Source organism: Leuresthes tenuis, unplaced genomic scaffold, assembly GCF_036924035.1.
Source record: "Leuresthes tenuis unplaced genomic scaffold, fLeuTen1.0.hap1 SCAF_17, whole genome shotgun sequence".
Classification (NCBI taxonomy): domain Eukaryota; kingdom Metazoa; phylum Chordata; class Actinopteri; order Atheriniformes; family Atherinopsidae; genus Leuresthes; species Leuresthes tenuis.
Genome location: NW_027325371.1, coordinates 32,440,163 through 32,458,569, shown reverse-complemented (window position 1 = coordinate 32,458,569; position 18,407 = coordinate 32,440,163). Strand labels below are relative to the sequence as shown.

Sequence of the window (18,407 nt, the reverse complement as noted above, 5' to 3'; positions counted from 1 at the left end):
AGATGCTGCTTTTATGAAGTTGCCTGAAGAAACCAAAAGATACCCTGCTTGACTTTTAAACAAACATCATATTCAGGATAGGAGTTGATTTTTTCTCTCCTATTTTTGAATATTTTTTCTGTCTTGAGATCTGGAGCTCTTCAGAAAACAATTGGGGCAGCAGCCCTGTATGCCAAGGACCAACAATGCCTATGCTCATATCTGATGAACAAACAGAAGAATTAATCTACAGAAGTTATTTACACACTCAGCGCTGGTGAGGCACTGGTCGGTGGTGGATTCATGTTAAGCCTAGCCTCATAACAAGTTCTACTACATTGAATAGTTTAATGCATAAAGCACTGCTGTAACTACAGTCTCCAACTGTCTTACAAAATTGCCATGTTGTTGTTACATCAATCCAGACGTCAAATGACAGCCCTTAAAAAGTCCTGCTTTCTTCCCTTAAAAAGCGCTGTTACAAAGCCAGCCAGTAAGATTCCAGAAGTTTAAACAGCCAGCCTTGATATATTAAGCCACACGAAGAAGATTTCAGTGCCATAAAATACCTGACTGTAACCCAAACTGCAAGATAATTAGAAGATGCATTTCATTTTTCCTGTCTCTCCCCCTCCCATGTCCTCATTCTTGAGTCTAATCGCCTTCTGGCTGTAGCTATTGGCCAGAGCTGAGAGGCAGACTGACTCAACCCCCTGAGCGCTCTGTCTCCTCCTCTTCCCTTCTACCCCCCTTCACACTTTAAAGCCAATCGTGAACACACACAAAGAGACACACAGTTCGAGTTAGTGTAAAGATGTATCAAGAGGAAAGGGCAGCGCCCTTGAGCTCTCACTTTATTTCTTTCTCACAGAACCCAATCCTGACACTTTTTCCTGCTTTCCTTCCTCTGTCCTTTCAGCCTCTCAGTCCACACAAAACTAACACAAGTTGTGTTGCTTTTACATGAACTTTCTCAAGGTCTCACAAAACTCTTTTATTTGCTTTATTTAGCTTCTGATGAGAAAAAATTAATGAGAAGCCAATAATTGGAAGACACATTCAAGCCAGACAGAGGAAGAAAGGAAGAGAGGGACTGCTGAGTTGGCAGTAGAAACACAGCACTATACTTAATTAATCTGACATTTATTTAAGAAAAGATTCATTATCATTCAAAACTTCAAATTTTGCTCCCACGTGCAGCATGGCTGAGACAAATATAGACTAACTTCTGATACACTGCTCTTAAGAGGTTGGTACAGAGGCAACCCACACAATGCTATCTCCAACAATAATGGCAGGCAACTGGTGTGTTGGATGGCAGTTCGACAGTTTATTCAGTCTGCTGCACCGCTCCAAGAAAGGAGAGAAACTCAAACTTTGAAAGGAACACAGAATCCAATCTCAGCAGTCTGCAGCCAAAAAAAGATCACATTTGAAGTATTGCTGCAGTGCTGTTTGTTTCAAAGACTACAAGCCAAGGAAACAAAACTGAGTTTTTAAAAGAAAAAGCGGATTGCTATTGTTCTTCCCTTTTTTGAGTTACAAAGACATGAGTTCAGGTGCCTTCACAGAGGCACTTTCAAAAGTAGAGGCATTTAAAAATCAACATGACACTGAAATTCTGTTAGAAAAACACACGGACAGGAGAAAATTAAAGTCCTTATGGCATCCATCCAGCTGATGTAAAAAAAATGTCCTAAAGGACCAAAACGTCTTGTCATTAAAGAGGACAAAGGCTCTGTAATGTTAGCAGTGAACATCATATCATCATATACTGAAAACTGTTTATGTTAAACAGTGTTATCTGTCATGCAGATATTTATAAATGACAGTCTGAACAGGAGTGTAACACTCGGCACAGCAAGGCAAGGCAAGTTTATTTGTACCTATAGCACAATTCAATGACAAGATGATTCAAAGTGCTTTACAGAGACATTTAAAACAGTAGAAATAAAAAGCATGATTTAAAATCTAAACAAAAAGACAGATAAAATCAGAACAATAAAGATAAGATTCAATAAAAATATAATAAAATTATATATATGAAAGATAAAATCAGTAGTTAAAATATGATTGCGTTTTGAAACTCAAGCTTAAATGGAGCTTTATTCAAATGCAGCTGAAAATAGGTGTGTCTTCAACCTGGACTTAAATACACTGAGTGTTTCAGCTGATCTGAGGCTTTCTGGGAGTTTGTTCCAGACATGTGGAGCATAGAAGCTGAAAGCAGCTTCTCCATATCTGGTTCTGACTATGGGAACTGATAAAAAAAACGGATCCAGATGACCTGAGGGGTCTGGAAGGTTCATACTGGGTCAGGAGGTCACTGATGTATTTTGGTCCTTGACCATTCAGAGCTTTATAGACCAGCATCAGAACTTTAAAGTCGATTCTCTGATGGACAGGCAGAGAGACCTCAGAGCTGGACTGGTGTGGTCTAGTTTTTTGGTCTTAGTGAAGACTTGAGCAGCTGAGTTCTGAATGAGTTGCAGTTGTCTAACTGTTTTTTTAGGTAGACTTGTAAAGATGCTATTACAATAATCATGCCTACAAAAGATGAATGCATGGAATAGTTTTTCGAGGTCCTGCTATGACCTTTTAACCTTGATATATTCTTAAGATGATAGCAGGGTGACTTTGTTATTGCCTTAATGTGTTTTTCCAAATTTAGGTCTAAGTCCATCACTCCACCCAGATTTCTGGCCTGGTTGGTAGTTTTTAGGTGCACAGATTGAAGCTCTGTGGTGACCAGCAATTGTTTCTCTTTGGCTCCAAAGACAATTACCTCAGTTTTGTTTAGCTGGAGAAAGTGGCACATCCAGTCATTAATCTCCTCAATGCATTTACCAAGGGACTGTACAGGGCCTCGGTCTCCTGGTGACATTGTAATATATATATGCGTGTCATCTGTATAGCTATGGTAGTTTTTTTTTTTTTATATATATAATCTGTGCCAGTGGGAGCATGTAGATGTTAAATAGAAGAGGTCCCAGGATGGAACTGTGGGGAACTCCACATGTGATTCTTGTCTGCTCAGATAAAAAGTTACCTATTGAAACAAAGTACTTCCTGTTCTCTAAGTATATTTTGAACCAGTTTAGTACAGTTCCGGAAAGACTCGCCCAGTTCTCCAGTCGCTTGAGTAATATATTGTGGTCAAAAATATCAAAAGCAGCACTGAGATCCAATAAAACTTAGACTGACATTTTTCTACTGTCTGTATTCAGACATATCTCATTAAACACTTTGGTCAGAGCAGTCTCAGTGCTGTGGTTCCGTCTAAAACTCGACTGGAAGGTATCAAAGCAGTTATTTTGTGTTAAAAAGTAATTAAGCTGTTGAAAAACTGCTTTTTCAATGATCTTACTTAAAAATGGGAGATTTGAGATGGGCCTGCAGTTGTTCATTTGCGTCTTGGCAAGATTGTCCTTTTTCAGCAGAGGTTTAATTACAGCTGTTTTTAGTGGGTCTGGACATTAAGTTCACGATCAGTAACAGGTCTGACTCCAAAATCTTTGAGACCCCTTTGAAAAAAACCTGTTGGCAGTATGTCTAAACAGCAAGAGGAGGAGTTCAGCTGACACAAGGTGTCCTCCAGGTCTTTACTGTTAATGGGTTGAAACAGTGTCATAGTGCTTAAACCGGTTTTCGGTGGACACAGTACATATGTCACAGTACATATGACACAGGACATATGTCCTATGAGGGGGTGGCTGTAGCTCAGGAGGAAGAGCAGTTGCCCACCAATCAGAAGGTTGGTGGTTCGACTCTGGGCTACATGTCAAAGCGTCCATGGGCAGGACACTGAACCCCACGTTGCCTCCCGATGTATCCATTGGGGTATGAATGTGTGTAAGAATGATTAGAAAAAACATAGTTATGTGTAGTATCTTAAAACGTGCTGTGAATGTGGCATGTAGTGTTAGAAGTGCTTTGAGTGGTCAGTTAGACTAGAAAAGCGCTATACAAGTACAAGTCCATAAGATGTACCCACTGTTTGTCTAATATTTTGGACTTTGGCAAACTCATTGCAGGTCATGGTGGAATGAAGTTCAGTTGCCACTGACACAGGAGGGTTTGTTAGCTGTCAACTGTAGCAAATAAGGCCCGAGCACTATGACTGTTTTTGGTGATGGTGTCAGAGAAGTAGGACATCCTTGCATTCCTCAGTTGTAAATTATAAGAGTGAAGTTTCTCTTTACAAATGTCATAATGAACCTGGAGATTTGTTTTTTTTCCATCTGCGCTCAGCTTTCCAACACTCTCTTTTCCCATTTTTCACCAGTGTGAAATTTCGCCATGGAGACGTCTTCCTTCCAGAGATAACCTTCACCTTAATGGGAGCAATAGTATCCATAATATTTCAAATTTTAGCATTGAAGCTACTAACGAGCTCACTGACTGAACTCCTGGACAGGCAGGTGTTAAAGAGAATACCTGGTTAAATGTCTCACTACTGTTTTCAGTTATACACTGTTTTCAGATCACTGCTGTTGAGACATTTGTGTGCACTGAAATCGTACTCTCAAAGAAAACATAGGAACGGTCAGACAGGGCCACATCAGACACAGTAATCTTTAAAATGCTCAGACCCTTAGAGATCAGTAAGTCTAGAGTGTGCCCCCTATTGTGCGTGGGCTCTGTTACATGCCGAAAGTCGTCCAGAGTGTTACTCAGGTCTTTAGTCCCTTTGTCCTGAGGGTTGTCCATATGGACCCAATCCCAACCAGACTGTTCAAGGAGGTTTTCTCCTTAATTGACACTTCCATATTGGATTTGATCAATCTGTCTTTGTTGACAGGATATGTACCTCAGACTTTTAAGGTTGCTGTAATTAAACCTTCACTCCTGAACCTACTCTTGATTCAGAAGTGTTGGCTAATTATCGACCTATGGACCAATCTCCATTTTTTGTCTAAAGTTCTTGAAAAAAATAGTTGCAGCTCAACTTTGTGATCATTTACATAGAAATAATCTGTTTGAAGAGTTTCAGTCAGGATTCAGAGTGCATCATAGCACAGAAACAGCACTGGTGAAAGTTACCAATGATCTCCTCTTAGCCTCTGATAGTGGACTTGTGTCTGTGCTTGTCCTGTTGGATCTCAGTGCTGCATTTGATACGATCGATCACAGCATTCTGACTTGAACATGTTATTGGGATTAAAGGAACTGCATTAGGCTGGTTTAAGTCATATTTATCTGATAGATTCCAGTTTGTTCTTGTAAATGAAGAATCTTCCTCACACATCGGAGTAAGTCATGGAGTTCCTCAGGGTTCTGTGCTTGGACCAATTCTTTTTACTTTATACATGCTTCCATTAGGTAACATTATCAGACAGCATGGCATAAATTTCCATTGCTATGTTGATGATACTCAGCTGTACTTATCTATGAAACCAGATGAAACCAATAGGTTGGTCAGACTACAAGCATGTCTTAAAGACATAAAGACCTGGATGACTCAGAACTGTCTGCTTTTAAATTCAGACAAAACTGAAGTTGTTATCATTGGACCTGAGTGCTTCAGGTCTAGTTATACAGTTATAGTTATAGCCTGTTATTTCCTTGACTTCTAGTTCTACAGTGAGGAACCTTGTAGTTATTTTTGACCAGAATTTATCATTTGACGCACATATAAAACTGGTTTCTAGGACTGCCTTCTTTCACCTTCGTAATATTGCTAAAATCAGGAACATCCTGTCTCAGGGTGATGCAGAGAAACTGGTTCATGCATTTGTTACTTCAAGATTGAACTACTGTAATTCCTTATTATTGGGCTGTCCCACATATTCTCTGAAAAGCCTCCAGCTGATCCAAAATGCTGCAGCCAGAGTTCTGATGAGAACTAACAGGAGAGATCATGTTTCTCCAGTTTTAGCTTCTCTTCATTGGCTCCCTGTTAAATTCAGAATAGAATTTAAGATTCTTCTCCTCACATATAAAGCTCTTAATGACCGAGCTCCATCATATCTGAAAGATCTCATTGTAAGATATTTTCCTTACAAATCACTTCGCTCCCAAACTGCAGGTTTACTTGTGGTTCCCAGAGTTTCTAAAAGTAAAATGGGAGGCAGAGCCTTCAGTTATCAGGCTCCTCTCTTGTGGAATAAATGTCCGGGAAGCAGACACCCTTTCCACTTTTAAGATTAGGCTTAAAACTTTCCTTTTTGATGAAGCTTATAGTTAGGGATGGCTCAGGTAATCCTGAAACATCCCATAGTTAAGCTGCTATAGGCTTAGACTGCTGGGGGACCTCATCTGTCACACCTTTCCTCACTTTGCTCTTTTTTCCCCCCTGTTTAATTTCTCAAATGATATTATGTACATGTGACATTATTGTGGTTATTAACTTGTGTTTCCCTGTTCCAACAGATATCCTTTGAATGGTGTTATGGTGTTTCCCCCCCCTCTTTTCTGTCTTCTCAAACCCCAGCTGGTCGAGGCGGATGGCCACCCTTCCTGAGTCTGGTTCTGCCAGAGGTTTCTTCCTGTTAAAAGGGAGTCGTTCCTTTCCACAGTCGCCACAGGCACGCTCAGGACGTGACATTGGACTGAAGACAAGTTTTGGTGCAATCTGTTGGTTTCCTTAGCTAGGATATTGTTTTTGAATTGGCTCTATGAATGAATTGGATTATTTTCAAATTAATTAATTGTATTTGATTGGATTATGATTACAATTAATTGAATTACAATTGGCTTGAATTGGACTATATTATTTAAGTGCCTTGAGATGACAATTGCTGTAATTTGGCATTATATAAATAAAAAAAAAAACTGAAACTGGTTAAAATCACCAACAATAATTACACAGTCAAAATCAACACAGATCATAGACAGCAGTTCACTGAGGTCATCAAAAAAGTCTGCACAGTATTTAGGGGGGCCTGTAAACATTCAGAAACAGGACTCTGGGTGAGGCCTTCAGCTGTATAGCCATATATTCAAAGGACTGAAAACTTCCAGGAGATAACTGCTTACATTCAAATGATTCATTGAATAAGACTGCGACCCCCCTCCTCTCCTGCTCACTCTGGCCTCACTGATAAAACAGTCATAATCCTCACAGCCCGGACCCTCCACACATAACACTAAGAGACTCTTTTTTTTCCAGACCTGGAACCACATCACATAGAAAAGAAGATCAAGTGTAGCAGCACGTAGAGATATACTGACATTTAGGCAAGGTGGAATTAGTGTTTCACACCATGCTGTAACCATGTTTTTTTTGTATTTCAAGATGGGGGTCAAAATTATGGCGAGAGCGTCAAGTGCCTTTAAAGAAACTACAGGTTTACACAGTTCTGCAGAGACATTATTAGTAGCACCTCAAAAATTGCTAAAGGAAGCAAATATAACACGAGGGATTTGTGACAAAAGCTGAATGTTTGTGACGTTGTGGCTAAGTTTTTGCTAATTTGTGAGAATTTCTCACAATGAATGGAGATGTAAACGCTCAAGTCAATATTTTGTGAATCCTGGACAGCTTTAATTGGCCTCTTTTATATCATATTTTTTAGGGGGGGGGGTTACACTTTAGCACTCCCAACATTCTCTCTAGTCACAGAGGTATACTGTTTGAATGATAGATAAACAAATAAATAAATAGCAACCCATGATAGTTATAGCTGGAAGCTGGAGCATCTAGCAGCTCTTGAAAGTTAGAAGAATTCCTCTGAGGCTCAAAAAGAGCCTCACAGGGAAAACAAATTCAACTGAATGATAGCAATATCACCCGTCCGGAATACAGAGTAAGCTGGAAAGAACTGAGAGATAGAAAGGGGAAACGATAGATAATGAAGAGAGAGTGGAGGGGGATGAGAGACTCGGGATGAAATGACAAGATGCCAGAGAAAAATGGGGAGAAAACAGATGGAAGGAGTAAAGAAAAGTGAACAAGCCACAAATATTCGGGGAAAACTGGAATGGAGGAGGGGAAGGAAAAAAGGGCAGAGGAGATGAGAAAGAATAAAGGCAAGGGGCAGGGAGAAGATGAAAAGAGACAGGGAGACAACCAGACACAGATAAGATCAAATATACATAAGAGCTGTACAACTAAAGCATGAACCTGACGGCCCTTACAGCCTGCCGTAAAGAAAGACAGAAGGGCAGGCAGATAAATGGCAGGAGCTCATCTTTTTTTATTTTTAAGGAAAACAAAACTTGATGAATGTCTTTAGCACATGTTAAATCAATACATGGCTGTTTATTCTCAAGAATATGCCAAACACCATTCTCAATTTGGGTAAACAGGTGGAGGTGGTGGAGGACAACAGATACCCCGGTGTTCACTTGGACAACGGACTGAAGTGGAAATGCAGCACTGAGGCTGTCTACAAGAAGGGACAGAGTAGATTGTAGCTTGCACCAAATAGCCATACACAGCGACAAGTTCATGATGAATTATGAGTTCATCAGAAGAAAAAAAAACTGTACAGGAAAAGTAGAATTTCCCTTTTGGGTTTTATAAAGTACTTTTTCCCTTAATCCAATTGACAAGACTAAGTGTGATGAAGATCTTTTTCAAAATGACTGAATGCAATGCAACATATACAAGCAAATACGAGTATTTGTATGTGCAAGTTCTCTGTCTAATTAAAAACAACATGTCTATCTAAAGTGTTCCGAACTAAGTTGGTAGCCAACCTTCCACAAGACACAAAACAGGTAAACAAAACATAAAAAAAACAATAATTTATCAAATATTTAGACTATATAGAATTAATTTCATTTAACATTTTTAATAATGAGTAAATTAAACATTGGATTATTACTTTTTAAAATTCTGCAATATCTAATTTGCCCAGTGATGCAACTATAGCTATAGGGCAATAAGATAAAGAAAAACATTCATCAAATGGAACACAATATATTTCTGTCAAATTTCCACATTATTTCTGAACTATCAAGAAGATGCAAAAAAAAATGGTTTAAAGTTTGGCAGGTTACGCATTTCAGGTTGAATCAATCTGTGAAAAAAAGTGCAGACCACTAGAAATGCCTGCTGCCATTTCTTCCTGCCAAATAGTCTATTGTTATGTGCCATCTGTTGTGCATACTGTACATTGTTTTGTTGTGTTATAATTAGTTTTATTTTTTACACTGTCATAAAGATGGCTCTTGGGCGAACCCAAACAGCACTGCCAGATTCCTTCCTTTCTGCCTGTTCTCATCTATCATCCTGAGAACCTTAGTGGTTACAACAAAGTGTAATGGAAGTTGCAGTCATTTGTGATCATCACAAACCGTAGAGGCCCATCTCACAGTAATCTCACTCTGATAGATAGCAATTTCTGTTTCTGCTGAGGCAGACTCCGATCTCACCATTTAGCTCCTAAAAGAAATCCCCCACAGCTTTGTACTTTTATCGCAGCCAGTAGCCTGCATCTCATGTGACCAAGAGGGTGATTACAGCAAATATGAGCACTAGATGACAGTGACCTGAGTTTTAAATGCTTTCTTTTTTTTGTTTTTTTTGCTGACTGTATTTCCACTGAAAAAAACTGCTTGAAGCTTATATGCTGAAAAAGCACAAACTTTGGAGAAAGGTGCAGTGTAAAAGTAGATGGGGGATGAAAAACTACAGTCAAAGTCAAGCACCTCTCACTAATGTGACAAGCATACACACAGTCAAATTTCCCAGAAGGCCCTTATGCTAAAAAAAATATAGCCTACACCCTCCTGTGTTGCTACCTCATTCCCAAATCTCATTGATCTAATTTGTTCCCTTGCAACCATCCTTAAACTTTAGAATAAATATTGAATGCCTTACTCTACTACCAACTAAGAGTAATTTTAGCCTTTACCTTAAAGTAGCCTGTGTCTCTGAAGATCTCATTTTTTGTCCCCACAATGACACCAGTCCCCATTGGTTAGTGTGCAGTCAGGATAAAATTCCCACAGGACCTAATTAATATGAACTCAAACTTTAAACTGCCATATTTTCATTTCTGGAGGACTTACTTTCACAACTACTAGCCTAACTCTAGCTTTGACCTAAAATCAACCATGAAAGTTGCATTATCTTTGATATTTGAAATTTATACTACGTGGACTTGCTTTTTGCATCTACACAAAATAGGTAGTTTGTCATCCTTCTGATCAAATATAGGCACTACTTAATTCTATAACAGGAAGCTTTTCATTTTAAAATATTTCTCTTGAACTTTTACGAAAGTCCATCTCTAAATTAAACCCAGCTGATTTAAAAGTCATTTCAAAAGCCACAGGCACAAAGCATTGCATCCATTGCAGTGTTTAAGCTAATCTGTTACCTTGGCTGAAGTTAATTTAATATCATGTGACAGTAAAAGTGTAATGTTGAATGGATCTGTCCCTCATCTACATCACCTTCAAACTTTGTTACTGCGGCCCCTGATGTAATTTTGATATTGGATGATTATGTGCTCATGTTCAGAGACAAAGTAATTTCCCTCCAATGGCTACACACAATATCTACTCAACAGTTCATTCAGAAGGACACACGCAGCAGAGAGCATGAGGACGAGTGTTCACTGGTTGTTGATGATAGCTTGCTAGTTAGTGCTTTTTAGCCTTAGGAAAAATATTTCCCAAGCCTATTGTATAGTTTTACATGAATAATGACCACTGAACTCATTATTTCTTTATTAAAGACTGTATATTCAATGTTATTACGGCCCCTTATTGTGGTTAAGAGCTTTTCACAAGCTATTACTGTTCACAAGCTAATGCTACCTAGTTAGCTTCACTGCCATCCCTGGTTTTGACTACCATGTTTGCTAGCTCTTTTGCAGGCCAGCAGCACAGTGGGTTTATGTGCACAAAATCCTACTGTCCACTTAATTTTAAGCAAATAGTTGAAATTAAGCTTTATTAAAAATGTGCACTAGGCTATGAGTAGGTGGCAGAGACCTATAATGCATATGCCTGTAAAAAAAAAAAATCAAGTTGTTTGTGTTTGTCGATGGCCAGAAACAAAACTTCAAGAAAGACAGCACATTCAAAATAAGTAATCGAGGCCATATAGGTAAGAAAAATGAAGACAGGGCTTTTGTTTGTTTAAACTAGGCAAATTTGAGTTATTTTATATCAGCTGGCATTAACTTGCTTATCTTCTAGAAAAAAGAAAAGCTGATCGTTCTTGTGAGTATAACATGTTTGGTAAACAAGAACTCTTTTGTGAAAGCTGTATTCATCTGGCTTTATATGTCTTAACTCTTTTCAGAAAAGGCATAAATACCTCAAAGGAATTTTACACTTTTTACTAAACTATAAAAATTAACCAAAAATAAATCCCAAAACAATACAAACTCGAAAACAGTAATCCAGTAATGCATGAATTTATGCATTGCAAACAGCATTCATGCTGTTTTGTATGAGATAAGTACAGGTCTGTTACCTGGAACAAAGCTTCCCTGGACAACATCCTTATATGCCCACCAACCCTCATCAAGCTTTGATGTAATAGGCTGAGCTGCTGAGAAACAGACAAAATAAAGAGAGAAAAAGATCAGAAGAACGAGAGATAGATAGGGAGAGAGAGAGAGAGAGAGAGAGAGAGAGAGAAGTTGATTAGTAAATGAAACACTGGCATTTATATATTTTTTTACATGCTCCTTGAAAGTGTGTAGAATTTTCTTTGATATACCAGCTCTTATTTAAATACACTGGCAAAAATAAGAAATCTGAAAGAAGTGATAAGAGAAATATTTTAAGTGCATACAGAAAAAGAAATACTAGTCAACATTGTATTATATGTCAAATTCATCATTAAATTGGATTTTGGATTTTTTTGGATTTGTTATTTAAAAGAAAAAGTAATAATGTCACAAAAGGAATCAGACAAGAAACCTCCCGTATGGTTACAGGATCCATAGTTCAGTTGCGCTATGATAATAGCTGAAATTGGCTCTTTAATTGGGCGCTGTCCTTTCACAGAAAACATGATCAGGAGTGGAAATTAGTTATTAATAGTATGTGTTACACTGTTGTGTGTGTGCTACACTGTATGTGCTCCATGTGCTCCATTCCATGCTACACTGCTACACTATTGAGTATGTCTAAAAATGATGCTGCTTCTAGTTTTTTCTTCGGAGGATCATCGTACATGTAAGTATAGCCAAATTCCCTTCACAGATATTGTCTTTAAGTTGTTAGAAAACGCTGGAGGATTTTATCAGGATTTTATTAGAGAAGAAAGACACTCTGGAAAAGCTTTAATTGGCCGTAAGTATTTCTGATATTTAGCTATCGCACAAAAGAACATTTTGGGACTCCCTGTCTGGAATCCCACTTTGACTTAAAATAGGAAAAACAATAAAGGTTGTATTTCACTGACAGGAAGTTTTTGCTTTCATTCATATTCTGTAAGCAACCATCATGCACTTATGAAGAAGTGAAATGCAGCCCCAATATTAGCACCATATGTTTAAGTGTATATTGCAATGTCCATCATTGTTGCAATTTTCAAAATATTATATACCAAAAGATTTTCCTTATATCATGCAGCCCTAATTGCATTGTAACATGCTAAGAAAGAGTAGGTCTTGTAAACTGTGCTTATTACTGCTTTCAGAGACAAACAGGAGCAATGTTACATGCCATGTCTGTTCCACGATAAATTAAATGTACACTAAAGATATAGAAATAATAAAGCTTAACTGCAACCAAACAATGCTTTATTGTAATGTAATACAGAAATGTCAATGTGTTCTAGTGTCTGCTGAGCATGTTGAGCATTTTACACTTGTGAAGTGGTTAGAATATGTGGAAATTTATTCACATGATCCAGCTACCATTACTTCACACCTACAAAAATATAACTAGGAAAACAATTAAGACAAATAGAGAAGCAAATTAAAGAACAGTTAGATCCATAAACAAAATTATGATGACTTCCACGGATTTAAGATTTCGATGTAGTCATTAGGTGAGGCTTGAAATTAAAGAAAAATTTTCCCTAAATATGTCAATTAATAGGCTTATGTAGATAATTCATACTTTCCACATCAGTGAGTACACAAGTGTATGGTCTGTAAATTTATCAGGAACATGTATGGAGAACTGATCAGTTTTATGGAAAGATGTGAAACTGTCATAAGAGGAAAATCAGTGTATTTGTGCTGATGGACATGAATTTTGAAACTTTTTTCAGAAGGGACTCATCAGCCATTCTTAACCCTGATCAAGTACTTTTTAAAGCCCATCTCTAACCAGTGACATCTTTACACCTCAACCTAACCAATTACTTTTTAATAACTCAACCTAAAAAAAAATACATTTACTAAAAATGAAGCCAGAATGTCAAATAAAATTCCTACAACTTGGAAAGCAGTGGAACTTTGGATCTCTATCCAAAGTTTATATTCTATTCAAGTTTTGTAAAATGATATGCAAATGTTTGCATCCCAGAATAAAAAAGAAATTTGGGTTTGAGGACAATATTCAATAGATTACGAACTGTGACAGCTACATAAAATAGTTGTAACAGTTGTGTGCAGTTATCCATGTGCATGTCAGGGAACAAATCAAATTAGACAATTACAGAAACTTGATTAGCTTCTGAACCAATCAGTGATATGACTCACAGACAACTAGCTGTACAAAGGTATAATGGCTAAAACTGTTTGATCTTTGTCAGGGAATGTTCCAACTGTGACAAGCAGCAACACATGCCACAATGCACATGTACCTTATGCCACAGTAAGTGACATACTGTTGGACGTCAGGTGTAAAAAACAAATTACAAAGATGTTTTGTGGACTTTTCCCCCCTAACATTGGGTACAATAGTAATTGATAAATAATACTTCACCACATAAGGAATGTTTCATTCTCAAGATGAGAACCACTCAGCCTTGAGAAAATGCTGTATATTTGCTTATGTCCATTTATTCTGACTATGTACAGATGAATAGGCTGAATTTTTGGAACTTCTTTCAGACTTGTGTAAAAAGGTCAGGCTCCTTATGCTGTTTTTTAACCTTCCCCTTTTTTTAAATTCCTGCCTTTTAGAAAAGGAAAGCTAAATATCTGAGTTTAAGATTTATTTTATATGTAAATATTATGTATATCAATCACATGAGTGACAGTAGGCTGTCTCAACTACACTCACTATAACAGACAAAGACATAGTTACTTTTCTTATGTGCAAATTAGTGTAAAAATGTGAAAATCAGCAGTCCACACTGCAGTTGGCACCTTGAGTGGTGATGAGTAGGAAGTCTTGACTCATCCTGTTGTGGGTATCTTGGTGGGTATATTACCTCTTTCACAGGACCGTGCTGTATGAGGGCTTTGACACACCAACAGTGTTTTTTTTAACTACTGTATAAGCGACGGGTGTTGTAAGCTACTCTTATTCATATGTAGTCTATGTGTATGAGTATGATCAAAGTGCTGGGTTGTGATGTGTTAGCTCTGCATGCAGTCAGTTGTTTCAGCGTTAAGTATTACCAGTTTGACTGATGTGGCATCACGGTATGTCTGTAAAAAGCCTGATCAAATAGAAATGAAGAGGAGGTAATTTACCCGATTTATATAACACTCTCAGTCATTCTTTTAAAGCTTAATATCTCTTTATCTGTTAAGCGTCCCACCCTGTCTTGCGTGATCATTTCCATAGATATTATCCGAAAAAGCATCTAATTTTCACTGTTTTTGTAATGTAATGTGTAAGGAATGGAGTTTGCCACCTTACCTGACGAAGTGCAGATTATATATGTTTGCAAAATCACTGATAAATCCCAAAAGACATGCATTCTTCGTTTAAGTCCTGCTCATTTTCTTCAGCTGTTGTGAGCTCGCACTTGTACACTACACGACCAAACTTTGAGCATTTTCCCTCCTTCTTATCTTCTCGTTATCACCGTGTCTATCCTTCTGTGGAACGCCGAGATGGTTGGAACCTTCGCAGAAGAGATCCGTTTCCACAGCACCGTCCTCCTTCACTTGTCGGTTTGTTGCCCAGGCATTTTGTTTTTTCACAAATGTTTGTAATAAATCTTTCTCTTATTGCATCTACCCTTAGAAAACGTCAGCTGTGTTATCCGTTCGTGATTCATGTTCTTCTCTCAGGAATGGTTGCATGTCTGTGGCGCTGCGCTCGACTGCGGTGGAGGGAACTGTCGACGCAAAGCGCACAGGGAGCGAACAGACTGACAGACACAACGTGTTCAAGATGCGATATGATGCCTGGGCTCTGTTTGCAGTCCAAAGGAGAATGCAACAATTTTTTTTTAAAGATGAAGATACATAAAAGTCTAGGAATGGAAAAACTAGATGAGGTTGCATTTGATACTTTTTGGCAAATCAAAGTGCGTAAGAGTGAAATAAAGTCAAAATCTGCACAAAGAAAACTTAAACCATACATATTTACCTTAACTAAAATTTTATTTAAACCTCGAATTCACCATGAAAGAACAGCTCGTCTGTATTACTCCATACAATAGAGAAATCATATATGACTCATTTTCTTCCCCGAAAGAGGATGACACGATCTAACAGCAACCCACTGTGGATGCAGCGGCTTGCATGAAGATGGCCATGGCAATTGTTTGGCTACACTGACCTAAATAAACTCTTTCTAAATATCCCATATGGAGGTAGCACGACCTCTTGTGTCTGCTTTGGGTTACTCCATTCAAACCGTATGGCAGGGTGTAACATGGTACTGCAAGAAATGTGAAAGAGTGAAAATTTTAATTAATAATCATTAAACGGTCAATAGAATGCTAAACGGTATATACAGTCTTAATCCACACCCATTTTATTTTCGACACTGTAGACATCACAAGTAACGAAAATAAAAGCTTCCAACTTTTTCTTCCGGGTCTGTTGATATTCTCTAACAGCAAGTTCAAAACTATTTTTCAAACTTAACAATATTTCACTCTCTGTTTTTGTAGTAAATTGTTTATTTATTAATTTTGAAAAAAATTTCGAAACAATACCTAAAGAAATATTTTTGTTAATTCATGAAAAGTGTACTTCACTTAAACTGAATTGCCACTTATTTTAGTGTGGGTTACTCATCACGTGGGCTTGGTTAGTTGAGTTTAGTGATTGCTCATTTGCTCAGTGACTCCAGCTTCTCCAGGGGTTGTTCTTTCCAAACTACAAGCAAAACTGCCTGACATACAAGCTTCTTCCTTGAGTTATGGGCCAGCTCTGTATACAAATAATAAATTAATTTCAGCAAAATTTCTAAAACTGTGTTTAGAAACAGGGTTTTGTTTTCCTGTTTGGCTGAACGTTCTGTGGACATCAGCACATGATTCTGGGTTGCGTGCTTGGTTCAGGAAACAACAGTACCTAAATTTACGGAACAAGTTGTGTTTCAATACTTCACTCACTGTGGCTTTTTATCCTCTCAAACCAGACCAACATTTTTCCCTATAATTATAGTGCTGTGTCTAAATTTACACATACATGTAATGCTTTTATCCACTAGGACTTACAAATTAAGAAAAACATTTTAGCTTTAGTTGAATTATTTCATGTTGATGAAGAACTAGTATAGTATAAAAGGATGTTCAAGGAGCAGCAGCAGAGTTCAAAACAAAGATAACATGTCATGATGCGTTCAATATCCCTGCTATAGTAGTCTTACTACTGACAGCTGTTCTGAGAACAAGCTGGGACCCAGTAGAATTCCTGTATTAGTTAGTAAAAGAAGGAATAGAAAACAGTGAACTTGCTGGGTGAATCTATCTAATCTGTTAATGGTACCACGTACAACTCAGAATACAACAGAGACCAGTGTAAACTCCACAAAGCTTGCTCTACTTAATATTAGATATCTGTCCAATAAGTCACTGTTAGTTAATGACTTCATAATTTCACACAATTTAGATTTTCTTTTTCTGACAGAAACATGGTTAACAGAGAGCACAAGTGCTAGTATTCTTAATGAAACAGCACCCCCAAATTTTAGTTCAATGGATAAATGCCAGAATGGGAGGAAAGGTGGGGAAGAAGCTGCCTTATTCAAAGATACATTTCAGTGTAAAGAGATCTCATTCGGTGATTTTACTTCTTTTGAATATCTTAGTTTTATTTTAAAGAGTGCTCCTACAATTCTGTTCTTAATTATTTACAGATCTCCAGGATACTGTGCAAGTTTTATTGATGAATTTTCTGAATTATTGTCTGTTATTTCGACTGATTTTAACCATTTTATCTGGACCGGGTATTTTAACATTCACATAGATAATATGATGGATGGTAATGCCAAAGAATTTTCTTCTGTGCTGGACATGTTTGGTTTGTGGCAACATGTAACAGAACCGACCCACCTTCGAGGTCACACTCTGGACCTGGTCATGTCTAAAGGTGTTGATATTTCTTCTGTTGTGGTTATTGATTTGGCCTTGTCTGACCATTTCTGTATTTTATTTGATTTATTGATCACTCAGAATGTTCAAACAACCAGCTTCTCAGTTAAGAAGAGGTACATTAATGAGAGAACAAGTGCTCAGTTCAGGGAGGCCATAGCTATGTTACCAACAATGAGCGCAGAGTTGGTTGACAGACTGCTGGATCATTTCAACTTAAACATTTTAAATGTAATGGAAGCTGTTGCACCAATAAGAATCAAGAGCACCTTGAGCAAACAGAAAATACCATGGAGAAACACCACTACGGTCAAAAACCTGAAAAGAGAATGCAGGAAAGCTGAACGTAAGTGGAGGAAAACAAATCTTCAGATTCACTGTGAGCTGTACAAACAAAGTCACAGTTATAGACATTTTTAAATCCAGGTTAAAAACCTTTCTTTTCTCATGTGTCTATGCATGAAATCTGCACGGTATCTTTTAACTTATCGAGACTGTTGTTTGTTTTTACACATTTGAATTATTTTAATTCTTTCTCTTTGTATTCTTTTACATATTTTAATGCTTCTTCCGCTCCCCGCTGCGATGCTTTTATCTTTTGTAAAGCACTTAGAATTGTTTTGTACATGAATGTGCTATACAAAAAAAGTTGACTTGACTTGAATATAATATTGGTTCATGAGATATCATATCATTGGATTTTTTTAATTTAAATATAACACACAACGTTTTTTACATTGAGGTTGTATTTGCAACCTGCCCAATAAGGCAGATGAACTTACACCATTTCTGCATTATGTATTTTTTTTTTAAATCCATGTTAAAATTGCAAGAATTTACTTTTTCCCCCTCCAATCAGGCAGTATGAAGCCACTTATTATTAAAATAGACTGATTCATTTTGAGACCAGACATAGCAGCACCAAGGTTCTCCTTTGGCCATCTGAAAGCAGCAGGACACACATGAAAACATTTCTGCTGCATTTGATTTGAGAAGCATACAAAGTAAATAATACATCATATCAAAGTAAACAATATATCATATCAATATAATCTTTACCTCATCTTGCAGTTACTCTTTATCTCTTGAACTAAAACGTTCATGTCCATGAAATGTT

At 37.5% G+C, this 18,407-nt stretch overlaps 1 protein-coding gene across 2 annotated transcripts in view; it reads right to left on the bottom strand.

Annotated features, from left to right (window-relative positions):
* The window catches only part of LOC140274015 (carbonic anhydrase-related protein 10-like), a 136,410-nt gene extending 121,332 nt beyond the window's left edge, over positions 1 to 15,078 (bottom strand). The window contains exons 1-2 of one of the 2 annotated variants that reach the window (XM_072369698.1): positions 14,656 to 15,078; positions 11,357 to 11,434 (exon numbers count right to left, since the gene is read on the bottom strand). In XM_072369698.1, coding sequence (XP_072225799.1) covers positions 11,357 to 11,434; positions 14,656 to 14,716 — 139 coding nt within the window. In that variant the 5' untranslated portion in view covers positions 14,717 to 15,078. The remainder of the gene's footprint in view (positions 1 to 11,356; positions 11,435 to 14,655) is intronic. The other variant, XM_072369699.1, reaches the window with a different exon arrangement.
* Between the last annotated feature and the right edge of the window lie 3,329 nt (positions 15,079 to 18,407).